Here is a 17,963-nt window from a genome sequence, read left to right as displayed (position 1 = left end):
GTTAGTACATGGTACTAGTGCATGGTGTCCTGGGACTGTATTGATCAGTTTAGATCAGTGCATATAGTTATATTTCTCAACTATTATCTGTCTGTACATTAGACCTGGGTTCAAATAGTATTTGACAGCTTTATTTCAAATACATTGAGTGTTTGCTTGTCTGCCTGGAGTGCCAGATGGGTGGGGTTTTAACTTTTGGGACCATACCATTGGACCATTCCTTTGCGCCAGGCAAGCTCAATCAAGTGCAGCTAAAGTATTTGAAAGATTTTGAATACTATTTGAACCCTGGTCAGCTGTACATAGTGACATTGTTCATTATTTAGCACACATGATACTGTTAGCTAACTATAAGATTGGGTCATTCACTTTGCAGTAAGTTCAGTATTCTCTTCTTACAGGGCGAAGATGGTCGAGATGGATTTGGTATCGCAGGGCCCAAAGGAAGAAAGGTAAATAATCATACATTTGACAAAATACAATATGTCTCTGTGTCCTTCATATTCATCTGTACTAGTTAATTAATGTCATCATGTTGTATGTAATGTTGTCTCCAGCTGGAGCAGCCTACTACTAATATCCAACAAATTCAACCAATCAATCAATACATCAATGTTCTATGTTATAATGAGTTTGCATGTCTTAAATTGCCATTATCAACCATTGCGCAAATGAACTGACAAGTGTCTTCGTTACAGGGTGATGAGGGCTTCCCAGGATTCCCAGGACCAAAGGTAATGTCAAGAACATCATCACTGTCACAGCTTATTCAGTTCAATTCAAGGATTGTTGAAATGAAGAAAAGCACGCTGTTTCACTCAAATGATCTCAGGTGGTAATATAACCTCTCTGTAGAGAGTAGCCTCTCTCCAATTGAGCACTTATGATACACGGGTTGTGTTCATTACGTCACACTGCAAAATGTTTTGCCATGAAAAACGAAAATGAGCATTTCATATTGGTCAAATTCAGATAGGTGTCTGTCTTATTGTTCCCTGTGATGGTTCCCACACTGATGTTTCTGTCACCATACAGGGAGCGGCAGGTGATGGCGGAACCAATGGCGGACCAGGACCCATAGGAAACCGTGGCCAGAGGGTGAGTGCTTTAGCTGGGGTGGCAGACTGGGATGAGGGGTGCTGTGTGCTCTGGGTGTTTCTTAACTGATATTATAACTAAAACAACCACTGTGATATGTGGTTGTTTTACCTACCTTGGTTGAATGCACTGACTGTAAGTCGCACTGGCTAAGAGTGTACATATTACTGTACATATTACTTCAACTACCTCAACTAGCCAGTGCCCCCGCACATTGACTCTGCACCGGTACCGCACTGTATATATAGCCTCCCTACTGTTATTTTATTTTACTTCTGCTCTTTTTTTCTCAACACTTTTTTTTTGTTGTTATTTTATTTTACTTTTTTATTAAAAATAAATGCACTGTTGGTTAAGGGCTGTAAGTAAGCATTTCACTGTAATGTCTGCACCTGTTGTACTTGGCGCATGTGGCCAATTGATTTCATTTGATTTGAGTGTCTGCTAAATGACCAAATAGAAATGTAAAAATATCAAGGTAGAATGTACCATACAGTATGGGTAAATGAAATCATTCTAAAATATTTGACTTTTAATGCTGTTGTATTGCTGTTCTAGGGTGTTTCAGGGGAAATCGGTACTCCAGGTCAAAAGGGAGAGGTTGGATACCCCGGGCCTTATGTAAGCACTGACTTTTACAGTGGGTCCCTTTCTCAGACTCATATTTAATCCTGGTCCTGGACTGAAAAGCACTTTCAATGGAGATTCTCCACTTTTAGTACAGTAGTAGGCTTAATCTGGATCCAGGAAACCAGCAGCATGTGTTCACAACACTATATAAACTTCATATAATCTCATTGGCTCTGCATAATACTCCATAACTGCATAGAGATTAATTGATAGTCATGACTTTATAGTCTAAGACATTATTATATATTTACCCATGAAATGAAATATCATGACCTCCCACATAATGTCACATTATAAAATCACCATACGTAATTCTGTAACATTCACAGTCTTTGGAGGATTGCCTGGTAGAATATGTATTGTATATAACATCATTACAAACCATTCATTGTTTATATAATGGACACAAAAAATGGTGTTGTTATCTGGAGCAGTGCCAGGCCTGAGAGCATAGCCTAGTGCTTTGTCTCCTTCCAGCTGTGTCCATTTGTTCAACTCTGCTGTTTGTCTTCCCACAGGGCCAGAAAGGACCAAGAGGACCTGGCGTTGTGGTAGGAATCCATTTATCAGACAGAAGACATTTTGTATAGGAAAATTGACCAAAGTTTACATGTGTGGAATATCTACAGTACAATGTCTTAATATCGGTTTGAAATTGTCCTTTTTTCTCCTTAGCAATGTGACCTGGTGAAGAAAATCAGAGACAACTGTCGTAAGTATAAAATGCTTACACTGATCAGCATGTAATATACCTTATTTAACGTATTAATTGGCGCCGGAACCGTATGTTGTGTAAACCCACCTTAGATACACACTGCATAACCGACCTCCCTCCCCTGGCCCCACCACTTCAACATCTATTGACATATGAGTATGAATGCCCCTAAACTTGTTTTCTTTTTCTTTTTATTCTCAGCTTGCTGCTATGGTCAGCAGGAGTGCCCTCTCTACCCCACCGAGCTGGCCTTCGCCCTTGACGTTTCCGACGGCGTGGGTCGGCCCGCCTTCAACAACATGCGTGACGCCGTGCTCCGCCTAGTCGGCAACATCACCATCTCCGAGAGCAACTGCCCGCGCGGCGCCCGCGTGGCCCTCACCCTCTACAACAACGAGGTGACCACCGAGATACGCTTTGCTGATGTGCTGAAGCGCCGCTCCCTGGTGCAGCGCGTGGAAGGCCTGCAGGCATTACAGACGCGCAAACAGCGCAGCCTGGAGACGGCCATGAACTTCCTGGCGCAGAACACCTTCAAGAGGGTGCGCAGCGGCTTCCTCATGAGGAAGGTGGCCATCTTCTTTGTCAACGGGCCAGTGAAGGATCAGCGGGCGGTCAGCGCCGCGGCCCTCCGCCTCTACGACTCCGGCATCGCCTCTGTGTTCCTGGTCAACAAAGAGGATGGCCAGCTCACCAGAGCTCTGAAGGTAATGCAAAGGATGCAGAAATAGACCCCTCTTACATAGGGTAAAGTTTTGCTCTGATACCATAACACAAAGTAGGGAATAATTTGGGCTTTGCTCCATTGTCTACACTATCATAGTACTTAGAAGGAAGCAATGTATTGGCATGCAATGTGGAAGTATAGATATTGGAATGTAGCTGGTACCTGAAAGCAGTGAACAACACTTAAAAATGAAATTACAGAGATTTCTCATTGTCAGCTGACCTGGCCATGATTTTGAATTGTTATTGCCTCCTCCCTGTGTGTCAGATGAACATCACTGGGTCAGCACTGGGTCAGGTGATCGTACTGCCCAATCCCGGAAGTGCACAGTACAACTCTGCTATCAAAAAGGTCATGAGCTGCCACATCTGCCTGGGTAAGAGCTTTTCTCATATCCTCAGAGATTGACTTCACACAAATGCTGCATTGAATTGTTATAAAAATTGATATCCAACACCCAATACATTGTGCATTCTTGTGTTCTACATTTTGAATGGAACACTATTTATTTATGAGGGTGTAACTGATTTGTTCACACTTTCTTTCTGATCATGATTATTATATTGTAAGCTTATTGGATGCACATTGCTTCTTGGTGCCATTGACAGTTGCATACAAAACGAAAATAGCTTTCCAAACAAATCCAGTGAGACATAACATGCAAAATGCTTGAGACAATTTCTGTGTTCCTTTATTCTCCAGACTCCTGCGCTCCAGATCAAATGTGTGACTACGTCCCCCCTCAGCAGTCGAGAGACAGGAGGTCCTCCACCACCGATGTGGACATTGACATGGCCTTCGTCATGGACAGCTCCGAGACCACCTACCCCACTGTCTTCACCGAGATTAAACGCTACATTGTGCACATCGTAGAGCAGCTGGAAGTCTCGTCAGAACCCGTGGCATCCATCCACCACGCCCGTGTGGCCGTAATCCAGCAGGCACCCTACGAGTTCCTGCACAACGGTAGCGGCTCGCCAATCCGCGTGGACGTGGGCCTGACCGACCACCGCTCGGCCCAAGACATCCGCAACTTCCTGCTGGACAAAACGCCCCAACTGGAGGGCGGGCGGGCGCTGGCGGCAGCCATCGAGCACACGGTGGAGCAGGTGTTTGAGAGGGCGCCCCACCAGCGCGACCTCAAGGTGCTGACATTGTTTGTGACAGGCCCAGTGGAGGAGGATGAGGAGCGGATGGTTGCCGTGGCCACCGAGGCCAAGTGCAAGGGCTATTTCTTGGTCATCCTCGGTGTTGGCGAGAAGCTGGGTGCTGGGGACGCCCGTGTGCTGACTCGCATGGCCAGTGAGCCCTCCGACGTCTTCTTCAAGAGGCTGACCAGCACCTCGCACTTCTATGACAAGCACATTCAGAACTTTGGCCGACTGCTGCCCAAGTATCTCAGCAGTAAGTGCATTCTTTCACACCGTTGCTATCTTTTGAGTACTTGTTAGATTTATGTCCACCTTTATTCACTGATAACAGGTTTTTCATAGAAAAAGCTAATTCAATAATTAGATTGAATGCACATACTTGTCGACACATTGACAGTCGTTCTGGTTGACATTGTGGAAACCACTTACAAACACCTGTAATGGCCTTTTAGTCAGGTTGATACTGTAGGTAAACATTGTCCTTTTCCTCTTGTGTCTGCAGTTGAGAACGCTTTCTACATGTCCCCTGAAGTCTCCAAAAACTGTCACTGGTACCAGAGTGACCAGCCATTCCCCAAGTTCCCCTTCCCCAAGTCACACCACAGCCAAGAGTGAGTATTCAGATCATGTTACATGATATATGATACATTTGTATAATATTTATGACATTGTTCATCATGACTGTCATGTAAATCACTATACTTTATGTATTGGTAGAATTCAGAGGTTGGTGACTTTAAACATTTTGAAGAATGGGAGACCCACATTATAGGCACGGACTGCAAAGAGACAACAAAGCGTGCTTCAAAAATCGTCAAAGACAAATTATTTTAACCTCAAACATTTAATAAAGACATTTATAGTAAAATATATAATGGGGAATGGGAATGAGAAGGCTCCTTACACAGTGTTGGGAAGGGATCACAGCAGTGATTGAATTAGGGTATGAGGCATGAGTTGAGGTGTTCAGAGGCTTGACTTCAGTGTAGGAGAGGGGTTGAGGTGTTCAGAGGCTTCAGTGCAGGACAGGCTCATCATGGATGGATGGTGTTGGATAAGAGCTCAACTCTTCCACTGAGGGCAGGACAGGATTTGACTGGGAAGACAAACAACAAGAACACAACACAGTTAGACAAAATAACTAAGAATGAGTTAGTCCAAGCAAGGAGTAAAATCATTGATGTGTATGTTGTCAGGAATCATGAATTTGTCCAAGGTGTGGAAATGCTGGATACACGGATAAGGCGAACAAATTCTATATTTTAAAAGGTTTAATAGACAAACATACAGACAGACAGACAGACATGTGCACCAGGAGACAGACACGATCCTCTGAAGAGTCTCGCATTGATGTGTAATAATGTGATTGTGTTTGTGTATGTGATTGACTCTACATACAGTAATGAGAGAATGTTGACAGGGCTACTCACAGTGCTTGGATAGGAAACATTCAATGTGCCAGTGGATGAGAGGGCACATGAGACATGGCTTCAGTTCATATCAAAGAGTTGACACTAGTAGTGGAGTAGTCATCCCCTCTTAATCAGAGAACAGGAGGGAATTTAGCTTTAAATACAAATAGAATATTAATTCCATTACAGTAGCGCCATCATAGGTTTGTGCAACAAGTTTCTCCATTAAGTTAAACGCAGACATCTAAGAATTAACAAAGTCAAACACAGACTGCACATTTCACCCACATCAAAGTAGCCCAAAAAACTTTCCTGAATAAAGCCCTGATCATCCACATACCTGATGATAACTAACTGAGTGACAGCTGATGTCTGTGGTTTCATCCATTTGCCATGCGAAAAAATCTCTTTTTTAATCTCACTTTTAATAGTTGATGCGATGGAAGCTGTCAAATCATTCTGAATTGATTTTGACAATCCAGAGAAGACAGTAGAAACGTCCATATGCTCAGCAAGTAAAGCATCATAATGTGCAATTACCTCTGCAAGCTCCTTATTAGCGGAACTTTCCCTGCCCTTGTTAGCGGAACTTTCCCTCTCATTGTGCCCCCTTGCTTCCTCCCGCAACGAGCCATTGTTTACAATGGCCAACTCTTACATGCCCAAAAATGCAGTATCCCTGTTTCTTCTTACCTTCTTGTTGTGTTGTGCAGTTTGAAGATGCAGACCTTCATCCATTACATGATCGATACAGCTTGTTCCCAGAAGCTTGAATCTGATCTGGGCAATGAAAGGGGTTCTTCAATAAGAAATCCACTTCATTGTCAATAGCGTTAGCTAGCCATTCTGTCTGAAAAAACTGCGCTCTGGTAGCTAGCTAGCTAGCTAACTACTTGCTACTGAAGTTAGCAGGGCAAATTGAAATAAATGGCACTAACTCTAAATAATGTTCTAAATCCAAGAAAACAAAATATAATCTACCTCCTCCGTCTCCTGTAGTTTGAAGAAACTAATTTGAATTGAATAATTTTCTCAAAAAAATCAACTATCACTTTTCACTATCTCAATCTCAATCTGTCCAACAATGTCACCAACTCACCAAGCTTCTAAACCACACATGCAAATTAATAGGTTTATTCTCTGATCCTTTGATTGGATGGACAACGTGTCAGTTCATACACCAAAGGCTTTGATTGGTTGTAGGACGTCATCTGGAAGTTATCATAATTACCATAGGTCTATGGAAGGGGGTGAGGAGCATGAGCAATATATGTTTTGTATTGAAGTCAATGTAGCCAGAGGAGGAAGGAAAATAGCTGTCCTCCGGCTACAACCCTAGAGGGTGCTGTTGAAACTACTGTAGACCTTCATTGCAAAACAGTGTGTTTTATTCAGATATTTGGTGACATATATTTAAGGTTTCATTATATTACATTTTTCTGAAATTCACTGAGTAAGATGGTCCTCCCCTTCCTCCTCTGAGGAGCCTCCACTGGTTGAATCTCATATATTCTGTGTCTATAATCCACTCTATGTGTAGGAAATATCAAAAACTCCACGAAAATCACCAGGCAGTCCATCCAAGAAAGCACAAAGGTAAGACATGAAATATAAAATGAAATAGCAGGGTTTACCTGTTAAGTGTGTGTTTTTGTTTTTTGACTGTGTTTTTGTTGTCTGCTTGTGTGTTATTTTTGCGTGTGTGTTAATACCACCCGGTTTGACCCCTAGACCAAGACTCAGAGGAGTTGCACGTAGCCAACGTCACTTCCAGTGGCTTGACCCTACGCTGGGCCAGCCCGGACCCCAAGCTCATGGCCTACTTCGAGGTGGTGGTGACGCGCCTGCACGACCACACACTGGTGCTGAAGAGGAACGTGACAGGGACGGAACTCACTGTAGGCGGCCTGGAGAGCGCCCAGACCTACCACGCCATGGTGACCACACACACCGCCCAGGGCCACATTGCGGCCACCCACAAAGGCATTATTACCACCAGTAAGTCCATGAACACACCACAGCGATTGTCTGGTGTGCTTAGGTTACCTGTTTTACCCTGTAACGGTGATGTCAACCTGAAATTCATAGTCAGTGATCACAGTTTTGCCAGAGCGATTGATAGTTATGTGTATACTGTATAGTAGGCCTATTTTATTTGGAAAAATAAGATTTCAAATTGATTGTTATTATGATAATTAAATGAGTATCGGTTTATTGTTGTGGAACATCCAAGCAATGATAAAAGTGTTTTTTCCTGTTTAATCAATATCTTTTTGGCTTTCATATATTTTATTGGAATTTGTTCCTTTTTTTATTGTAAGACAAAACTAAACAAGTCACCTGTTGGCAGACAAGCCACACTACAATCCATAAATATTGTTTTAACTGAATCCACTGACCGTTATTATGTAATGTCTGATTGGACAGAAGCAGCAGCAGAGCATAAGGTTGCTGCCCCAATGGAGGTGACTGGTATCATAACCACTACACCACTGGACAAACCAGAGATTGGTGAGTGACACCTGTCGTGTGTGTGTGTGTGTATGTGTGTATGTGTGTGTGTGTGTGAGCGTGCGAGAAAGAGGGTTGGCGTGATTTAAACCAGGTTTTCTTTAAACAGTTAGCTGATTTATTAGGCATTGAGGATAATTGATTTGGCCCATGGAAAAGAGCCAGACTCTACTTTTGAGAAGCTTTCCCTTTTTGTTTGCCTGGTTCAGAGATGGCCTTTGTTTCTATCTAATGGCTCTAATGAGAATTCAATGTATTTGGATTTCATTGGCAGCATTGTTGTTACTACAATTAATCCAACAGTATGGTGCAACATCACTCTTCAAAGCACATTAAGCTTTTTCACACATAATGCTCTATCATTTTCAAGTTAAAAGCCCACTCATATATTATTCATTTAAAATATCAGACACGTCTGTAAATATCACATAGTGGGCCTTTAAGAAAAGCACAAATGTGCTTTTAATATACACGGAGTGTACAAAACATTAGGAACACATTCCTAATATTGAGTTGCACCCCCTTTTGCCCTCAGAACAGCCTCAATTCGTCGGGGCATGGACTCTACAAGGTGTTGAAAGCGTTCCACAGGGATGCTGGCCCATGTTGACTCCAATGCTTCCCACGGTTGTGTCAAGTTGGCTGGATATCCTTTGGGTGGTGGACCATTCTTGATACACACGTGAAACTGTTGAGCATGAAAAACCCAGCAGCGTAGCAGTTCTTGACAGGTGACATCAATAAGGGATCATAGATTTCACCTGGATTCACCTGGTCAGTCTATGTCATGGAAAGAACAGGTGTTCCTAATAATTTGTACACTCAGTGTTGCCAAGAAGTCTGGAGGAAAATATTACTTAATAAACAACAGAACTGTTCACCTGACAGACAATCTCTTAAGTATTATTTTAGCGCCTGTAGCTTTTACAGTGAGAGACAGAAAACCATCTTAAAACAAATAGTTTGCAGGGCCATCAGAGCTGCTAAATTTGTTGTATATGCAGGCCATTTTTAGGTGCAAAACCTACAAAGTCTAAAATGTCTTTGTGGAAAATAACTCCATTGATGAATATTTATTGCTCACATGTTGAGCCTTGGAGTGAGGCCACTGCAAGCTCTCCCTTATGGTAGAAACATAAGGTAGGAATAGCTAAGAGATGAGGTAATCTACAATAGTTGTCATAGTGACTGCTGATGTTTTATTTATAGACATACTGTTCATGATATACGTACATGTCATATAATATATACTGTATATATTATATACATGTATACATCATCAGCATACATCATACTTGATTGAAGCCAGTCATATTATTGCAATACTATACAATGATAACGCCATGTCGATAGGAACATGCTATACTAGCACTGTGTAATGTGCAAAGCAGAAAGGACTTTGTGGTAGGGTGGTTTTGACAGGTACGCTTGCGTCCAAGACTGTGGTTTAATTCATGTACTTCCTCAGCATTACCCGAGAGGTACTTGTGGAGATGGCTCAACAGGATTAGGTACAGATGGTGGTTTCGCTGCATATCACGGAAATCACACAGCCACAGACCTAATAAATTACTAAAATGTACTAACATTAACATATATTAACTCTGATAGCAACATGGTTTAGGGAGGAGCAGCTGATTGACTATGGCTATTATCCTTTCATCTCAACAATTCACCAAAAGAAACCTATGCTACTGTACAACTCCTACCTTTTCCACTCGACTCACAATGAACAACTTACTGTTCAAAACTACTCACAATGTTAATGGCAGATGTACAAACACTGTAATATGCAATAGTCCTACTAATTGATTTTTCCTCAGAGTTTTCACGAGTTTCATTTACCAGCAATGAGATACATTTGATTTCCTCACAAATGTTCTGCTTTCACTTTTGAAACACTTCTAGCCAGTAACAATTTCATTACATATTAATTACTTACTGTTTAGTGATGGCTGACAACTCGCTCACAGTAATTCATACTGTATATGCTTTTAGATGGGTGATGTTCATCTTAACCAAACTTATACCTCTCTCCTCTCTCTTACCCCTCTTGTGACTGGTCTTGTTTTTGCATGTTCTAGCTAACGAGCTCACAGACCCATGCTCTCTTGACTTTGACCCTGGAATGGCGTGCAAAAACCATCAGGCTAAGTGGTTCTTTGACAGAAAGAACGGGATCTGTACCCAGTTCTGGTACGGTGGTTGTGAAGGCAATGGCAATAGGTTCGAGACTGAAGCCCAGTGCTTGAAACGCTGCCTGAGGTCAGGTGAGTGGTCCTTGTTGCCAGGTTTTCTGAAAGCTTGCAGAGGCTCTTTGCACCTGACTGGTATAATTTGACAAACTAACTAAGTAGCCAATTGTAGACTGTCATTTGCTTGATAACAGCTTTTGTAAGCAGTCCTGATAGCTAATGTCATGCTTTTGAAAGTAAATGCATATTATGTTACCTGGTTAGCTAGCTGATAAGCTATACTACATGGTTAGCTAGCTGATAAGCTATACTACATGGTTAGCTAGCTGATAAGCTATACTACCTGGTTAATTAGCTGATAAGCTAACCATTGGTATTGTGTATATTGTTACTTGAGTGTTATTTAATGTGACATTCACCAAAGTCACCTATCATGACTGTACACGACATCTATTATATCATGCTATCACAGTGTAAAAACAGCTCTATGACTGATTGTTCAATTAAAGTGTTATGGGATGTTGAATATCAGTTGGTAAAAGGTTGACTTTAGAAACTGTTGTTTTTTCCCTGTTCTACATCACCAGAACCTCAGCTACAAGTGGAGCAGCAGCTCGAGACTGAAATCCTTCCAGCTCCCGGTAAGTAAAGCTATTAATATACACTGAACAAAAATTTAAACGCAACAATTTCTAAGATTTTACTGAGTTACAGTTCATATATGGAAATCTGTCAATTGAAATTAATTAATTAGGCCCCAATCTATGGATTTCACATGCCTGGGAATACAGATATGCATCTGTTGGTCACAGATACCTTAAAAAAAACTGGTAGGGGCGTGTATTAGAAAACCAGTCAGTATGTGGTGTGACCACCATTTGCCCATATGCAGCGTGACACATCTCCTTCGCATAGAGTTGATCAGGCTGTTGATTGTGGTCTGTGGAATGTTGTCCCACCCCTATTAAATGGCTGTGCGAAGTTGCTGGATATTGGCGGGAACTGGAACACGCTGTCATACACATCGATAAAGAGCATCCCAAACATGCTTAATGGGTGACGTCTGGTGAGTATGCAGGCCATGGAAGTACTGGGACATTTTCAGCTTCCAGGAATTGTGTACAGATCCTTGCGACATGCGGCCATGCATTATCATGCTGAAACATGAGGTGATGGAGGAGGATGAATGGCACGACAATGGGCCTCAGGATCTCGTCACGGTATCTCTGTGCATTCAAATTGCCATCGATAAAATGCAATTGTGTTCGTTGTCCGTAGCTTATGCCTGCCCATACCATTACCACACCGCCACCATGGGGCACTCTGTTCACAAAGTTGACATCAGCAAACCGCTCGCCCACATGACGCCATACACGCTGTCTGCCATCTGGCTGGGACAGTTGAAACCGGGATTCATCCGTGAAGAGCACACTTCTGCAGCGTGCCGGTGGCCATTTAAGGTGAGCATTTGCCCACTGAAGTCGGTCACGACACCGAACCACAGTCAGGTCAAGACCCTGTTGAGGACGACGAGCATGCCGATGACGGTTTCTGACAGTTTGTGCAGAATTTCTTCGGTTGTGCAAACCCACAGTTTCATCAGCTATCCGGGTGGCTGGTCTCAAACATTCTGCAGGTGAATAAGCTGGATGTGGAGGTTCTGGGCTGGCGTGGTTACACATGGTCTGCGGTTGTGATGCCAGTTGGACGTACTGCCAAATTCTCTAAAACGACGTTGGAGGCGGCTTACGGTAGAGGAATTAACATGTAATTGTCTGGCAACAGCTCTGGTGGACAGTCCTGCAGTCATCATGTCAATTGCATGCTCCCTCAAAACTTGAGACATCTGTGACATTGTGTTGTGTGACAAAACTGCACATTTTAGTGTGGCCTTTTATTGTTCCCAGCACAAGGTGCAGCTGTGTAATGATCATGCTGTTTAATCAGCTTCTTGATATACCACACCTGTCAGGTGGATGCATTATCTTGGCAAAGGAGGAATGCTCACTAACATGGATGTAAACAAATTTGTCCACAAAATTGGAGAGAAATAAGCTTTTTGAGCGTATGGAACATTTCTGGTATCTTTTATTTCAGCTCATGAAACATGGGACCAACACTTTACATGATGCGTTTATATTTTTGTTCAGTATATAATATACACTGAGTGTACAAAACATTAGTAACATCAGCTCTTTCCATGACATAGACTGACCAGTTGAATCCAGGTGAAAGCTATGATCCATTGATGTTGATGTCACCTGTTAAATCCATTTCAATCAGTGTAGATGAAGGGGATGAGACAGGTTAAATAAGGAGACAATTGAGACATGGATTGTGTATGTATGCTATTCAAAGGGTGAATGGGCAAGACAAAACATTTAAGTGCCTTTGAACGGGGTATTACATTTACATTTACGTCATTTAGCAGACGCTCTTATCCAGAGCGACTTACAAATTGGTGCATTCACCTTATGATAGCCAGTGGGACAACCACTTTACAATTATTATTTTCTTTTCCATTTTTATTTAGTTTTTGTATATTTGTACTTTTTTTTAATTCATCATATTTTTGTTGTTAATGTGTTTTTTAAAATATATATATATATATATATATATTTTTTAAGTACATGTTTAATTTTCATTTGTTTTATATATATATATATTGTTGTTGTTTATTTATTTTTGTTGTTTATTTATTTGTATGTGTTTAAAATATATATATTAGGTAGGGTTTCAAGTGTCTCCGGAAGGTGGTCAGTGACTCCGCTGTCCTGGCGTCGTGAGGGAGCTTGGTTCCACCATTGGGGCGCCAGAGCAGCGAACAGTTTTGATTGGGCTGAGCGGGAACTGTGCTTCCGCAGAGAACCAAGGTGCAGAGAGCTCTGCAGAACATTCCATGGTAGTAGGTGCCAGGCGAACCTGGTCCAGTACAACATTGGTGCCGAAAGACCCATAAAAGAATGCACACCTCATCGTACCTTGACACAAAAGGGGTATGGCAGCCGACGACCTTACAGAGTTCCACTTCTTTCAGCAAAAAGAAAGAAACTGTGGTTGCAGTGGGCTAAGGAACGAAAACACTGGACACTGGAGTATTGGAAAAATATTGCCAAGTCATAAGCGTTGAGCATATTAATGAAGAGGGCTGTTCTTTGCATGGTTCATTGTGGTTTGGACTAGTGAACTTTGCAAAAATGAGCCTGATTCAGTGGTGCACTGTCAGAATGTCCGTTTTCCTAGGTCTTGGCCTAAATGGGCAGCAGAGAGTTCATATTATGATCTGTAGTACTGTAAACTAGATTCAAGATCTTGAGTTTGAAGAAGGAATGGTTTGTGGTGGGGAGTGCTTTCTCTCAAGTTGTATATCATCTTCACCTCTTTTATGTTGCAATTTATTTCCTATAGGATCAACTATTTGCATCCACATAAACACATGGACAAATATCCAACATAAACAGATGCATGTCGATGGATAACAGATGTCACAGTTCTGTGTTTTGTGTTATCCTGAAATTAATTCCAACTTGGCTCCACAAGCTAGTCAATTATAAAAATACAACAAAAACTGACAACATGTTTGACGTTGGATGTCATTCGATTTTCATTCCCACTGCATGAAGCATGTTCTGTACACACTACACCTGCAATAACATGTCCTTAGCTACACCATTGTATTATATCCTAACAGTGTACCTTTTCAGAGCACGTGTTCTGCTGTGTCTTTGCTTTGCTCTGTGCACAATACTTTGGCTAAACGGCTTAACCCGGTTTCGAATCCTGTCGGACATTCATTCATTGGCCTGCCTATTCTATCCTCCCTCACAGCGACAGGAGTGGAAATCTGTCAGCTCCCCAAAGAGGAAGGCGCCTGCGCAAAGTTTGTCCTCAAGTGGCACTATGATGCCCTCAGCAAGAGCTGCACGCGCTTCTGGTACGGAGGCTGTGGCGGTAACCAGAATCGCTTCGAAACTCACGAGGAGTGTGAGAAGGCCTGTGGAAAAGCAGGTGGGTCTAGCTAGTCATCATATCTGTGTGTGTGTGTCTGTGTCTGTCTCTGCCAGTGCCTGTCCATCTATCTGTCCATTCATCCATCTAGTCTGTCTATTTGTACAATAATGATATGTAGTTGCTGGTGTCTGCCTGTCTGTCGATCTGTCGATATATCCATCTATTTAATCATTGGTCTGTACAGTATACGCTGAGTATACAAAACATTAAGAACTTGTTAAATCCACTTCAATCAGTGTAGGAGACAGGTTAAAGAAGGATTTTTAAGCCTTGACAATTGAGACGTGGATTGTGTATGTGTGCCATTCAAAGGTTGAATGGGCAAGACAAAAGATTTAAGCGCCTTTGAACGGGGTATGGTAGTAGGTGCAACTCAATTTTAGGAAGGTGTTCCTAATGTTTGGTATACTCAGTGTAATTATCTTGTAATCTGACCATCGGCTGTCTACTCGCCTCGTTGTAGGTAGATATACACTATATATACAAAATTATGTGGACACCCATACAAATTAATGGATTCGGCTATTTCAGCCACATCCGTTGCTGACAGGTGTATAAAATCGAGCACACGGCCATGCAATCTCCATAGACAAACATTGGCAGTAGAATAGCAATATTGAAAAGCTCAGTGACTTTCAACATGCCACCTTTCCAACAAGTCAGTTCATCAAATTTCTGCCCTGCTAGAGCTGCCCTGGTCAACTGTAAGTGCTGTTATTGTGAAGTGGAAACGTCTAGGAGCAACACCTACCACTTCGCTCAGCCGCGAAGTGGTAGGCCACACAAGCTCACAGAATGGGACTGCCGAGTGCTGAAGCACGTAGCACGTAAAAATTAGTTTGTCCTTGGTTGCAACACTCATTACCAAGTTCCACACTGCCACTGGAAGCAATGTCAGCACAAGAACTGTTCGCCGGGAGCTTCATGAAAGCCTAAGATCACTATGTGCAATGCCAAGTGTCGGCTGGAGTTGTGTAAAGTTTGCTGCCATTGGACTCTGGAGCAGTTGAAACGCGTTCTCTGGAATGATGATGAATCAAGCTTCACCATCTGACAGTCCGACGGACGTTTGGGTTTGGCAGATGCCAGGAGAACGCTACCTGCCTGAATGCAAAGTGCCAACTGTAAAGTTTGGTGGAGGAGTAATAATGGTCTGGGGCTGTTTTTCATGGTTCGGGCTAGGCCACTTAGTTCCAGTGAAGGGAAATCTTAACGCTACAGCATACAATTACATTCTAGATGATTCTGTGCTTCCAACTTTGTGGCAACAGTTTGGGGAATGCCCTTTGTTTCAGCATGACAATGCCTCCGTGCACAAAGTGAGGTCCATACAGAAATGGTTTGTCAAGATCGGTGTGGAAGAACTTGACTGGCCTGCACAGAGCCCTGACCTCAACCCCATCGAACACTTTTGGGATGAATTGGAACGTCGACAGCGAGCCAGGCCTAATCGTCCAACATCAGTGCCTGACCTCACTAATGCTCTTGTGGCTGAATGGAAGCAAGTCCCTGCAGCAATGTTCCAACATCTAGTAGAAAGCCTTCCCAGAAGAGTGGAGGCTGTTATAGCAGCAAAGGGGGGACCAACTCCATATTAATGCCCATGATTTTGGAATGAGATGTTCGACGAGCAGGTGTCCACATACTTTTGGTCATGTAGTGTATTTATAGGGCCTAAGCATCTGCGCATGACTGGTTGACGAGAATAAAAAATTAACAGTTTAGCTTTCCTATGGGTGGGTAAACAGAGGATAATGTACAGTTTATACATGATCGATCATGGATGTTCCATCTGTCAATCCATCTGTCAATCCACCTAAAATGTATTTCTCAGGGACATTCATGCTATTGCAAATATTCTGTATGTGTAAATAAATGCTCAGTGGAGTTTTCCTTCAATCTTGTCCTGAGGGCAGCTCTGCCTCGAGGGCAAAAGGCATGGGATTGGTTGGATGAAAGCCGTGCAAACCTCGGGTGGAGCTCACAGCGACGAGTGAGAATGAAAGGAAAGAGAAGAAAAGGCTCGCTAGGTGGTAGGTTGGTGGTAGAATGGGGGTGTAGCAACGTTTCCATATGCAAAGTTATTATTTCGAAACTTACCACAACCTCTAACCTTTACCAATAACATGTATTTTCTAAACTTAACCCAACCCCTAACCCTTACCTTAGCCAATTGGGATTACGTGTCTAAACTTAACCAGTCACATTTCATGACTAACCTTAACCAATCACATTTGTTTCTGCCCTCGAGGCAGACCTGCCCTCAGAACAAGATCAAATAAAGGAAACTCCAAAATGCTGGGAGAATTGGTTTTGTTTTAAAATCATGTCTAATGTCTTCTTTCCTGCTTTTCACCAACAGCATCTGTCAACCAAGGAGTCATTGCCGCAATAAGAACATAGAAGGACATTGATTCATTGTCAACGTATTCCTCTTCTGAGATTCGGAGGAAAACCAACTAAAATGGCCAAAGAAAAGCTATACCAAAGGAAAGGTGGCTGCACTGGATTCCATGAACAGGATTTGATCAAAAACAATCTTGAAGTAGTCTTTTTCACAAAAAGAAAGCAACACAATTTGCTGCATGATTTTTCCTATTGGTGCTACAAAGTGTTTTTTTGTTTTCTCTGATGGAGTTGCAGAGTACATCCAGTGTTTGTAATGTAAAATTCTGCAATATGTTCTTCATAAAATAATAAACTCATGAGAATAAGGTTTTTATTATTAAAATGTATGTGAATGAACATCTTGGGACAGAGTTTATCAATAAATCCTTATTTACACTTGCACATACAAACACACACACACACACAGGTCCACAATGACTTTGAAAGGGTCATCATAGGTTTATTTTACTTCACTATATAAGTAAGTAAGCATTTCACTGTTAGTCTACACATTGTTTACGAAGCATGTGATGAATAACATTTGATTTGATATATCACCCAATAGACTTTCCCTCACCATGCCAAATATTCTCCTAGTTGCAGAGTTCGTGCTGATGTTAACACAAGTCCTATCTGGCAGTGTGTATATAATGACAGTTAAACCAATTTCTCAGCGTCGAAAGGAATTCATCATGTAATGTAATTGCACTTCTGGAACCACTGCCTCAAACACATGTTCCAGTTTTTGAATATGGAATGTACTTGTCAAGCTGTTAAAGTGTTTTTTGTTTTGTTTTACTGAACTTTATGTTTAATCTGGTAACGGGGGAAATAAAAATGAATTAGACTTTCTAATAAACTTGAGCATTGAATTTCTTATTTTTGCTCTCTTGAATCACAAACTGTGCAACACGCTGTGTATCTAACATCAAAACACAGAATCAAAGAGCAAAAGACTGGAGAAAACGCAGAGGGAAGGAATTAAACCAATGAAACTCTATTTTTGAACATAGGAATCAAATGGACTGTACTGTGTAAAAGAGGAAATGCAGGGTCTGGGCTGTAAGGCTGAAGGAAATCTGGTACATGACTTAGTTTGAGAGCAAAGCCCTTGTAAAGTACTGA

The 17,963-nt window shown here is 42.0% G+C and overlaps 1 protein-coding gene across 4 annotated transcripts in view; it reads left to right on the top strand.

The window, feature by feature from the left end:
• The window catches only part of LOC311130043 (collagen alpha-3(VI) chain-like), a 131,461-nt gene extending 113,724 nt beyond the window's left edge, over positions 1–17,737 (top strand). Inside the window, exons 27-44 of one of the 4 annotated variants that reach the window (XM_084162662.1) lie at positions 402–452; positions 699–734; positions 1,036–1,098; positions 1,657–1,719; positions 2,247–2,279; positions 2,404–2,440; positions 2,645–3,150; positions 3,438–3,546; positions 3,873–4,574; positions 4,824–4,932; positions 7,274–7,329; positions 7,465–7,731; positions 8,161–8,244; positions 10,329–10,514; positions 11,027–11,080; positions 14,268–14,447; positions 16,367–16,483; positions 16,813–17,731. In XM_084162662.1, coding sequence (XP_084018788.1) covers positions 402–452; positions 699–734; positions 1,036–1,098; positions 1,657–1,719; positions 2,247–2,279; positions 2,404–2,440; positions 2,645–3,150; positions 3,438–3,546; positions 3,873–4,574; positions 4,824–4,932; positions 7,274–7,329; positions 7,465–7,731; positions 8,161–8,244; positions 10,329–10,514; positions 11,027–11,080; positions 14,268–14,447; positions 16,367–16,483; positions 16,813–16,853 — 2,694 coding nt within the window. In that variant the 3' untranslated portion in view covers positions 16,854–17,731. Of the gene's footprint in view, positions 1–401; positions 453–698; positions 735–1,035; positions 1,099–1,656; positions 1,720–2,246; positions 2,280–2,403; positions 2,441–2,644; positions 3,151–3,437; positions 3,547–3,872; positions 4,575–4,823; positions 4,933–7,273; positions 7,330–7,464; positions 7,732–8,160; positions 8,245–10,328; positions 10,515–11,026; positions 11,081–14,267; positions 14,448–16,366; positions 16,484–16,812 lie in introns of all 4 variants that reach the window. The other 3 variants (XM_084162663.1, XM_084162664.1, XM_084162665.1) reach the window with 3 other exon arrangements.
• The last annotated feature ends 226 nt before the right edge of the window (positions 17,738–17,963 follow it).

Source organism: Coregonus lavaretus (assembly GCF_964263955.1).
Source record: "Coregonus lavaretus genome assembly, chromosome: 5".
In the NCBI taxonomy this organism is placed as follows: domain Eukaryota; kingdom Metazoa; phylum Chordata; class Actinopteri; order Salmoniformes; family Salmonidae; genus Coregonus; species Coregonus lavaretus.
Note: the sequence above shows the minus strand (reverse complement) of the source record. Positions and strands in the feature narration are given on the sequence as shown.